This window comes from Cynara cardunculus, assembly GCF_001531365.2.
Source record: "Cynara cardunculus var. scolymus isolate 2C chromosome LG 2, CcrdV1, whole genome shotgun sequence".
NCBI lineage: Eukaryota > Viridiplantae > Streptophyta > Magnoliopsida > Asterales > Asteraceae > Cynara > Cynara cardunculus.
The window spans coordinates 64291569-64302989 of record NC_037529.1 but is presented as its reverse complement, the minus strand read 5'-3'; the positions used below and the strand labels follow the sequence as shown (position 1 = coordinate 64302989).

Sequence of the window (11421 nt, the reverse complement as noted above, 5' to 3'; positions counted from 1 at the left end):
AAGACCGTTCTAATCATCGTTTCACAATGAAGAGAATCGAAGAAGAATGCATTACTCGATAAGCGCTTACCAGCAAAATTATACAAGAAAGACTAAGGGGACGTTTACCAAACACTTTACTCGGTAAGCGCTTACCGGCAAAATTAACACTATCATTTACTTACCGAGTAAGATTTAGTCCATCAAAACGACATCGTATGCAACAATTTACCCGGTAAGCACTTACTATGGTAAGAGTCGTTGCCCTCACTTACCGGGTAAGACTCTTGGTTCTTGTCTCGCTCTTACCGGGTAAGATTCTTGTTTCTTATCATAGTCATTCGTTAATGTAATGTGATTTGGTAAGCACTTACCTTGGTAAGCATTTGGTAAACGTCCCCTAACTAGGCTGATTTAACTAATTAAACAAACTAACTAACTAACCAGCTATTTTTCTCTCTACAATTCTTCTCATGGCAAGCAATCATACCCCGTCAGCCGAATCCCGTCTCCTGAGTAAGTTTGCCAACCAATGAATGCTACATTCTAAAGAAGAAACGTTATGAATCAATAAACTAACAAAACACTGTCTTTCATTAAAAACATCTTTTAACTTCTCTTACCGTGTAAATACATTTTTTCTATCCGTTATGCTTTGGGGAACTCTTCCGCTCAATTTGTTATTATTTAAAAATCTGTTACATACAGAAAAAAAGTATATAGTAATCAAGAAACCCATGTTCAAATTCTAAGAGACCATGTTGTTTTATCATTTTACCAAGACTTTCTAACAAGTGTTGCTGACCCGGTAAGAGTGGAGCGACTGACTGACTTGGTCATAGCATCTTTACCAATTTTTTAGCATATAGCTCCTAAAAGGTTTTGAAAATAACAATACAACTTACAATTCACGAAGTTTCGGAAACGTGTCTTGCAAATCTGGGAACGGCCCCTCGAACTCATTTTTGTCTAGATGCCTTTTCCATTCGTTTCGGAAATGAGAACGTTTAGAAACATTACATAAAATCAAATGTAGAACGAAGAAAAAAGATAATCATGTGGAACAACTTACAAAATTTCCAAAACCTTCATTGGACTCAAATCAGGGATAGGACCCGTAAGCTTGTTCATGCTTAGCCGACTGCATATGTAAATTGTAGCAAATGGTTATATAAATATAGAGAGACAGACTTGAAATCATGTGAGACCAGCCTGTTTTCTTGAGACCAGAAAAAAAAAACATTGAACCTTCACAGCAAAAACACTGTTTACCTTCACAGTGCTTTGCTGTGAAGGTTCGCCGTTTTTTGTACATTCACAATGTCCTTTTGTGAAGGTTCACGAAAATATGTTTGTCTCATGTGAACCCAATATAGATTTTGCTCTGTCTTATGTTCAAAATGGATGGAATTATTTGATCATATAGACTACTCACAGTTCTTTTAAAGCAGTTAATCTAGCAATTTCTTTAGGTAATATTCCTCTTAGCGAAAGCCCAGTTAGGTTCCTAAAAACACAAACTATAAATCTTTATGCACAACAAAAACATAATCTAACATTGATAACACACGATTTAACGACTTACGGTTTGTTTCATCACTTACAAACTGATAACTCGAACTGGATTCACCTGCGAACAGCGGATTCCAGACCAGGGATGTGCTATAGGCAAGCATGGATCTCCATTCCAATCATCCGGTGGGTTTCTTAAGCTCTGCTTGAATATTTGCAATGCCATTGCTACAAAGAAACAGAATCTATAAACGAATTTGTATTTGAAGAATGTAATTGATGATTTCTTCTTGTTAAAAATCAAGAAAATTCAACAAACAGTTTATAAGTTGCAAAATTTAAGAGAATCTAAAATCACCATGATACCATCTCTGGCCAGAGTTGTTCCAGAAAGAGGCAAGATTTGATATATCTCGCCGGCGTTAATCAAAGGGCCAACCGGCATGTCACTTCTCGGAGTCAGAGTGACCTCTATGTCGCCGGAGAGCGGCCATTCTGTGCCGTAAACTGTAACACCTTTCGTGGTAACATTGAGATCCTGATAGAAGGTTTCACCGTCGATGAGAATGGTGAATACTCTCCAACTATAAGGGCTTGTAGTTCGACTGTCTTGGAAGTATAAAGCGACGTAGTATCGGTTGCTCGGCAGAGAAAACGGCGGCCATTGTAACGTGAGATTCTTCCCTCTGCTCGTCGTTGATCCCGAGAGGAATATCTTTGCCGGTGGCTGGTTCCAAAATCCCGACGTTGTTACATTCGCGTGTGCTTCTACCGTAGGGTTTCCATCGATGAACGGTTGCCAATATCGATTGAATGGATCATCTGGAAAACTAGTTCATATGTATTCGTCCGTCAGAATTTGATCGATCTAGGGTTCAATCTATTCAACAAAAGAGCACAGGTTTGAATCTGTTTCATACCGTAGAAAATCACCGTCGGAGGCGAAGTTAGACCTAGCCACAGTAATCAATCCATACTTTCCGAAGTCGGTGGAATTATACAATGATGGATCGAGATTCATCAACTCTAACGATGAAATAAAAGGACTCGCCGGAGCCTTGGTGTGCTCATTGGACGCCAAACACACGCTAATCGTTTTGCCAATTGCAATCACAATTATCTCGTAATAGGAGCTGAGTCCGTTTTTGTAATCTTCGGTGGTATTAACAACGCTCCAGTTAGTACCATCAATAATCTGATCAAAAATCGGTGGATCAATGCCGCCATCAAATCCACCGTAGAAGTAGGTGGTACGGATGAGGAGCTTCCGGCCTTTGGTAACGGGGAACTCGTAACAGTATTTGCCAGGGCCGTGGGGGAAGTAGCGGAGGGTGGTGAGTAGGGAGAGAATATCGGTCCGGTTTAAGGTAATTAGGTTTCCGGCGAGAGCGTAGCCTTCGTCCCTTAAGAATGTAATGCCATCTTGTTGAATGTCGGTTTTAGAACCGCAATTGATGAAGTAACCGCGAGGGGAAGGGGCGGCAAGGGAGAAGAGGGGACTGCTAAGAAGCCATAGGAGGAAGAAGGGGATGGACATGGCGGGAAAGGTTGAATTTGTTCATGAATTCTTCTTCTTCATCATCTTCTTGGATTCAAAGGCGGGATGGAGGGAGAGATGGATGGTTGACCGTTGACATGCTACTTCCATGCTTGTGTAAAAATGGATTGTTTTGACTTTCTTATTGGTCAAACTTGTATTGGTTCAAAACAAAAGAAATGTTATTTAATTATTTTTATAAATTAATCTATAAGTGGTTATTTGTTTCACTTTTAATGCTTCAGCCTCTAAATCATTAAAAAATAAATCTTGTTTAAAAAAAAAAAAAACAACTATCTATTAATATTTCTAAAACACTCTGAATAATTTTATATTTTTAATCACCATTAACCATTCAACACTCCATTCAACACTTCACAGTTCAAATCAATTCCTTCAAGTCTTAACAACTGCACAAACATGGTTCCAATTGCAAAAGCAAATCTCCATAACTAAAAAAACAGAAAAAGATGATCAACACGAAACATATATGACTTTACATCTCACCATCTGACTTTATTATTTACACGAAAGAACTGTAGCTACTTATCGACGTTTTCCTTTAGCTTTTCCATCCGACATGCTGAAGGAAGTAATTTTCTTTGGAGTTGCCATCACCAATGGTGCTTCTGGGGAGTCACCAACTGCTGCATATTTGTCATTCATAAACAAACTTTCTATGATTGATTCATCCTTTGTCATTAGCTTATAACAGTAACAGCTCTTCAGCCCTTCTTGATTCCTGTAGCATTCATGTCCACTGTTCTTCACTCGTTGGAAGTCCCAGATGACGCTGAACTTCCCCACCGTTGCCACCAAGTGACGCTCTTGCTTCCCACTTTCCGTCACCTGAAACATAAATTCATTAGTCACAGATATCATCTACTCGGTCCAAATACCACACTTGATCCTTATGTGATGACCACAAATCTACGAGAGTTTATAAACACATTTAACCTGCAGTCATAATGGAATAATTACGGAAGAACAGGAAAGGAATCTTACCCATGAAAATCGGCCACCATGGAACTTATTGTTCACCCCAGCTGTATGTGAATCCACCGGAGTCAACTTCAATAATCTTGGAGCTGGAATTTTGTTGCCCATTCGACCACTAAACCCTGTCTTAGTCTTCCCATCTTTATCAGTGAACAGAGTACAGATTAGAATCAGATAGGTGTCAGTGGTGCCCAATATCCATTTACCATCATAGGTGACATCCACATGAGTGATTGGCGAACCAAGCCCAGGGAAAGCAGTCTTAGCCATCCTCATGGAAGTGGTCGAGTACAACCGGATTTTCCCATCTAGGGAGCCAACAACAATTGAACCATCACCAGTAGTAGCAAAGCTTTGGAAATTTGTACCCCTAGAGAACTGATGCCCTTGGGTCCAATGTAAAACTGGAGAATCAGAATGTGCGATGTTCTGAACCATCCCTCTCCTATCTCTCATATCCCACTGAGACAACCTATTATCATCCAAACCCAGAAAAGTGGATTCAGAAGGATCCAATTGTGAGCCCTTTGTATCGTTGGTGATGTCCCTCATCGTAATATCAGTTCCATCCTTTTCAAACTTCCATTCAGTCACAATCTTTCCGGTTTCTATATCCAATTGGTTCACCCCAGTAGAATGAGGCTTTCCAGCTTTTGCCGGACTCATAAGCAACATATTGGTCTCACCCCTCATCAATAGAGCCTTCTGAGGGGTTAGATTCGAATATCCGCCACTACTGGAACCACCAACCCTCTTACCCCCGTTATCAAACTTAACATAAACCCCTTTTCCATGAATCCCATGGCTAAAATTCTTCACAACCTGCACACCTGAATCATTCACCAAGAAACTATTATCCAGTGCCCCTAACGCCACACTCTGTATCCCACCATCAGAGGCTGCCTCCTCGAACTCCTCCAACAAATCGTTACTACCCCTCACCGGAGTCATCTTACTTGGACTCCTCCATAACTCATCATCATCCTTCTCCCACATGGAATCATCTGCAACATCCGGTTTCACCCAGCCAATAAAATCCTTTCCGTAAACCTTCACCTTATTCTCATCACTAGCCTTCAAACCATACACATTCTCAAACAAACAACTCTGAAACCTAGTCACAAACTCACGGTAATCCTCATCTCGCATAAACTTCAACGCCCACACTCCACTATCAACGAAATCAACACGACGCTGATCTCCAAACATTTTCAATTGCAGATCAGTTGACACCCTAGCTCTGATCTTAGACCCTACTTTCAAAATCCAAAAACCCCCACTACTCTCGTCATCATCAAACTCATCATCAGCATCTTCAATTTTACTAACCTTAACAAACTTGTAACTAGTAATTTTTTCAGAAACGATCCACTTAGCTTTAGGAGTATTACCACCGACATGAAGGTACAGCTTCACTGCGTTCTTCAAATTAGGGTTTTGTAGAGAAGAGTATTTCAGCTTAAGCGCCTTGAGCTTGGCATCGATATCGTCCACGGATTTGACAGGAGCTGTTTTATGTTCCGCTTCCGCATCTTCATATTCGTCTTCTCCTTCTGATGATTGTTCGTCATCGTCTTTGTAATCATCGGAATCAGAGAGATCAAGGCCTTCACGACTATGAGAGCCGCCCATGGCTACTGATGAAGACGATCGGAGATTGTTTTTCGATTAACCGAAAATTGATCGATTGAGATATCGGAAACGATCCAAAAATTGAAAGAGGAGGAAAGTGGATAGGTTGATTTGATTCTGATACGATTTGGATGTTTTATTTGTGTAACTGAGAAGTATCGCATCGGGGGTTGCGGTTTTATGTTGGCGTGTTTATTATAAAGAAATCCATATTGCTTTAATCTGACGCGTACACGTGTCTGTGCGTTGCTTCCTAGCGAAGGAAAATGTGGTCGACATTGCACCGCTGTCTTGTACTGTACAACTTTTTATGCATCTAAAAATATCGTTAACACTTGTACCTTACTTGCATACTTTATTCACCACATTTTTGTAACACTTTTTCGTCTAATTTCATCATAAACAATTATTAAATAATTATATTTTATTTTATATTATATTATAAAAATTTCTTGATTATTCTAACCACTTAATTATTAAACACTAAAATCATGCATCAACTGTTAAACAATAAAAATGACATCATATGAATTAATTTACCCGGTGCGTTCTGTATAAGAGTCGTCGCTGCCACTTATCGGGTAAAACTTTATTGATCTTTGAAAAATTAAAACTTAGTAAAGGTAGACGGCTCATCATGCTGCTGAGTTTATTGAAAAATAAAATTACAACGGAATGATATAAACAAAAAATTCTACAACTCTTTTAAATTCTTAAAATTGACACGAGCATAACGCGTAGTTTACCATTTCAATCAAAACGATTTATTAGTAAACATTAGGATATTATAGATCTAAAGTGAGCTTTTTTTTATCGGGAAATGATAAAAAAAATGACTAACGTATTTTTTTTATCGAACCACGAATCTTTTAACAGGTTTATTAATCGTCTCATTTGAATTTAACAACTAAATTTAGGTGTAAGCATTGTCGAACACCAACACAGTACCACCCATCCTTTACCAGAAAAAACCAGGAGGATAAAAGAAAAACAAAAGGTAATAAACCCCGAAGATCAAAACATATGAATGATGGTAAGCAAGAAATTTTTGAAGCAACAAATAGTAAATATGAGGTAAAATGGAAATGCAAATTTTTTTACGAGAATTTAAGCAGCTTGCATCTATACTATATTATAAAGCATTTAACAAAAACTTTTAAAAACCATTTTTCATACATGAATTATTGTATATTGATGCATATTACTTAAAATTCAAAATTATAAAGTGAATTATGCATATGTACAACTTATTAAAGCTTCATGTTTGAATTCATGTAACTAACTGCGGATAAAAATAACCAAATAGAAGATAAACATCTCATTTAAAATATAAAAAATCTAAAATATAATTAGGATAATTATAGAGTTCTAACAAAATAATTAATTATTATCTTTATAAAAAATTATATTATTAAACAAAATATAAATTACTTTGTTATTAAACCTAAATTAAATTATAATAAAAAATAAATTAAATAATTACATAAGAAATAAAAATTTTAAATAGTTAATTTGATACAAATATTGATATATAAAGCATTTGACAAAAACTCTTAAAAACCATTTTTTTTGCATGAAGTACTGTATATTGATGCATATTACTTAAAAATTAATATTACAAGTGAATTATGCATAAGTACAACTTATTAAATCTTCATGTTTGAATTCGTGTAACTAACTACAGATAAAAATAACCAAATAGAGAATAAACATCTTATTTTAAAATCTAAAATATAATTAGGATAATTAGCGAGTTTTAACAAAATAATTAATTATTATTTTTATAAGAAAATTATATTATTAAATAAAATATAAATTACTTCGTTATTGAACCTAAATTAAATTATAATTAAAAATGAATTAAATAGTTACACAAGAAATAGAAATTTAAATAGTTAATTTGATACTAATATCAACATATTTTTGTCATTTTTTTATGATGTTTTCAAATTTATATTTTATTCAAAAATAAAAACATTATCATTTTTTCAAAATTACATAAGAACATACTATAACATCGACTGAGATAAAGAATAAAATGAAATATTAAAATCAAGATGTATCTCGCTGCATTACGCGAGTACCCTTCTAGTAATTATTATATGACCAAAGGTCATGGTTCATGCCATCCTTGCAAATATGCAAGCAGAGAAAGTACGAAAACCTCCCTCCTTAATCTCGGTCTCTTGCAAAGCTAAGAGTCCTTAACTCACAAATGAAGAAAAAACAAATCCACGTTCTAAAATCACATATCTTTTGCATCATTACCAAATCAAGAAATAAACAAATAACATACTTAGGCAATCAACATATAACCAAAGTCCAAAATAACCAAAGGATATTAAATAGGTTTAAGGAAATCATTTAAATAGTTAAATATAAACATTCAACAAATAAACGTCAATCAAAACATCAAGATTCAAGAATCAAAGAAAACAAGCAAATCAATAAATAATATAACTAGGGTCTTAGATAAGTAACTGATAAAAAAACACCTAGAGCGTTAAGGAAACTGAGTAAGTGACCAGTGAGAAGTAAGAGCAGATGTGAGAAGGCAGAAGCCCAAACACCGGTTGTGAGTTAGGACCAATAGCCTGGTGGCTGGTAGGCAGCATTAGACGTCGGTCGTGGACTCATGGTGGTTGGTGGATAACGCCAGAAGTAGGTCGACGGGTCATGAACAAGTGGAGAGTGTTTTCATGAGAATGGAGGGTAAGAGTCGAGTACGATAGGTGGCCGGATGAGAGCGATAAACGAGCGACTAATTTTTCTAGGAAAGAAATACAAAAATAATCCTCCTAAGCCCTCATGAGTATTGGGTTGTGATTAGAGGTGTAAACTCTCGGTCATGGAAAATAATGACTTACACATGATGTGTTTATAGAAGGGAGTTGAATGTAAACATGTAGATTTTTTTTGTATTAAAACAAAGAAATACATATTTGTTACGGTAACTATGAAGGTAGGACATGTGATCCTAAACAATTTTACTGGTGATAAATTTGCTAACAATGAAAGAGTGAGAGAAGAATGTACTCTTTTAGATCTGAACGATTAAAATAATTCTTCAGATGATGACATTGTTTTTGCCTAAGAAACCATCACATATAAGTTATTACAAAACGGGTGAGTAACAATGAAACGCAAAGGTGCCCTTTTACAACCATCATTGCATTAAATGTCACTATCCAACTTTAACGTGTGTGTTCATCTGATTTATTGATCCATACATGCATGTATTCTTCATTTCAGCTTTTGTAGTTGATATAGACACTTGTTATCCCATCCCATCATTGTGTATGCCGAGGGAGCAATAAAGCACATATGACAAATATAAAATAGTATTTAGAACTTACTCTAACTGACATGTTGAGCATGTTCTCATACTAGGATGAGTGTTGTAGGAATTAGTGAGCCAAATTTGCTAGACAAGTTTGAACTCTAAAATTCGGCTTGTCAGTAGTAATGTTTGTCAAACTACTAGTTGGCTTTATCTTGCATTGATCTTCTTTTTGGTTAAATGACAAATTGATACGCACTAATGTTTTAATGCTTAAACACTTATTTTCTCTTTTTAATTAGGTAATCTTTTCTTTTATATTCCACGTGTCATTTTTAGATTACAAAAAGATTTATATTTATATATTTTTTAATGCAAATAGTAATTTATTAATGAGAGATAAAATCAAATCAAAAGGTTAAATTGGGGAATGGTATATTGTGTCATATGAATCCCCAACTTTTACATATTATTACTACAAAATTATTGAATTAGCAAAAATAAAAGATATATGTGTGAACTTTCACTTTCAGTCCCTGCATTTCATTTAGATGTACACTTTTTACCTGTACACCAATATTCTTTTCATTCTTCCCCCTCTTCTCTTTCTCTTGGAACAGCACCAAACTGGTTTACCAAAATGTCCACAACCACAGGCACCAAGTCCTTACACGGGACACCCTTCTTGTAAATCTCCCCCAAATGTGAGTCACTTCCAATTCTACCCCCCAAGAAAACATCAGCACCTTCGACGACCTTCCCGTTTTCGTCCCGAGTCATGCATCCCATAAACCCGATATCCGCCACCTGAACCTGCCCGCATGTGTTCGGGCAGCCCGTCCAGTGCATTCGCACCGGACGCGTTACAGAAACAAGTCTCCCCACTTCTTCTGTAACCTTCAAAGCGCGAGCTTTTGTCTCGATTATGGCTTGCCCGCAGAACTGGTTGCCCGTGCAAGCCACCAATCCTTTCATTAGGATCGGTGGCTCGGGCAAAAACTTGTCCTTCAAAAGAGGCTCGTCGAGCAAAGCTTTGACTTTTGAGTTGTCTATGTTTGGAATTATGATGTTTTGTTCCACGGTTAGCCGAAGCTCTCCGGAGCCGTACTCGTCGGCTAACCGTGCCAACTCGTCCATGTCATCGGCTTGGACACGACCCACGGGAATGTGAATGCCCACAAAGCTGAGGCCTTCTTGTTTCTGTGGGTGCACGCCGAAGTAGTCCCTTCTCTCCCATTTTTGTTCAACAAGATCTTCTGAAGATGATCTCTCCAACATTTGTTCTGGCATTCTCTTCACAACTTCTGATCTAAACCCTTCTACACCCTGCAAACACCAACAAAAGTTTAAAACGTAAAAATGTATTCGGACATTTTTACAAGTTTTTTAGGACATTTTTTAACAGGAAAAGGTTCAGACGAGAACATATTCATTTTACAAAAACGCAAAAACATCAGTTTAATATAGTCAATCACATGTGATATTAAATCAGAGAAGCGAATGACCTTTAACACAACATAGGTCGTGGCCCAGCTGCCCGTCCACCACTGTACTTGTATCATCATATGTGATAAGGATACTATCACACGTCTTTTTAAATGAAAGTTTTCTCGTTTGAACCTCCACTCATTTTTATAACTCGACTCTTATTTTTACTCAGACACTTCAAGAAAATGTAATATATAAAGACTAACAGAAAATTTTATTTTCAAAAACGTTCTAAAAACTTGTGAAGACGTCCAAAATCGATCAACTTAGTTATAGTGTTAGTTAAAGATTAAAGAAGATGGTATACCAGTTCATCGATTAACCACATCATTCTAGTCTTTTGCCGGTTCCCTCGTGTACCAAGATCACGATAAGCCTCGAGAATCGCTCCACAAACGGGGACGACATCTTCGGCTGGTACCCAAGCATCAAGAGGAATCGCCTCTGCACATCGCTTCGGGCTAAAGAATCCTCCTACTAACAAATTGAACCCGAACCGACCATTCTTCGTGGCCGGCATATACGCTAGATCGTTGATATGAGGATGCTCGTAAAGATCATGTGAACCAATCACACACACATTCCACTTCCTTGGCCTACAAAAAACCATTCACATGTGAATCTGTATAAAATATTTTACAACCATAAAGCATAATTCAAGCGTTCCAGAATTCAGGAATATTACAAGTTGGTGAAAGCAGGATTCCCTCGCGAATTGGCTGTGATGAATTGCGATAATAAGTTCGTATAAGATCTCGTATCTACGATCTCATGAGGATCGATCCCTGCAAGCGGATTCCCAACAGGGTTCCTAACGTTATCCATACCGCTCTGAAGACTTGTTAAACCAACTTCATCGAGACCCTTTAGAATTGCCGGAACATCAGGTAGGGTTACGCCGCGGATTTGCCAGTTTTGGCGGGTGGTAACGTCGGCACAGCCGTGCTCGCCGTACTCTCGAATGACACTAGCCAAATATCGGGTTTGAGCACTC

At 37.2% G+C, this 11421-nt stretch overlaps 3 protein-coding genes across 3 annotated transcripts in view; all 3 read right to left on the bottom strand.

Annotated features, from left to right (window-relative positions):
• Nucleotides 1-1344: 1344 nt before the first annotated feature.
• Nucleotides 1345-3028, bottom strand: LOC112506301 (probable LRR receptor-like protein kinase At1g51890). The gene is made up of 4 exons (XM_025110309.1): nt 2412-3028; nt 1858-2321; nt 1584-1719; nt 1345-1486 (listed from the first exon to the last, which is right to left on the bottom strand). Exons 1-4 carry the CDS (start codon nt 3026-3028, stop codon nt 1411-1413), a joined length of 1293 nt encoding a protein of 430 aa, XP_024966077.1. The 3' UTR covers nt 1345-1410.
• A 379-nt stretch (nt 3029-3407) lies between these two features.
• On the bottom strand, nt 3408-5787 carry LOC112507329 (protein CYPRO4). The gene is made up of 2 exons (XM_025111875.1): nt 4034-5787; nt 3408-3877 (listed from the first exon to the last, which is right to left on the bottom strand). Exons 1-2 carry the CDS (start codon nt 5657-5659, stop codon nt 3575-3577), a joined length of 1929 nt encoding a protein of 642 aa, XP_024967643.1. The 5' UTR covers nt 5660-5787; the 3' UTR covers nt 3408-3574.
• Nucleotides 5788-9311: 3524 nt separating this feature from the next.
• The window catches only part of LOC112506628 (ferredoxin--nitrite reductase, chloroplastic), a 2790-nt gene continuing 680 nt past the window's right edge, over nt 9312-11421 (bottom strand). The window contains exons 2-4 of the mRNA XM_025110810.1: nt 11113-11421; nt 10735-11023; nt 9312-10265 (exon numbers count right to left, since the gene is read on the bottom strand). The exon at nt 11113-11421 is cut by the window's right edge and continues 46 nt beyond it. Coding sequence (XP_024966578.1) covers nt 9525-10265; nt 10735-11023; nt 11113-11421 — 1339 coding nt within the window. The 3' untranslated portion in view covers nt 9312-9524. The remainder of the gene's footprint in view (nt 10266-10734; nt 11024-11112) is intronic.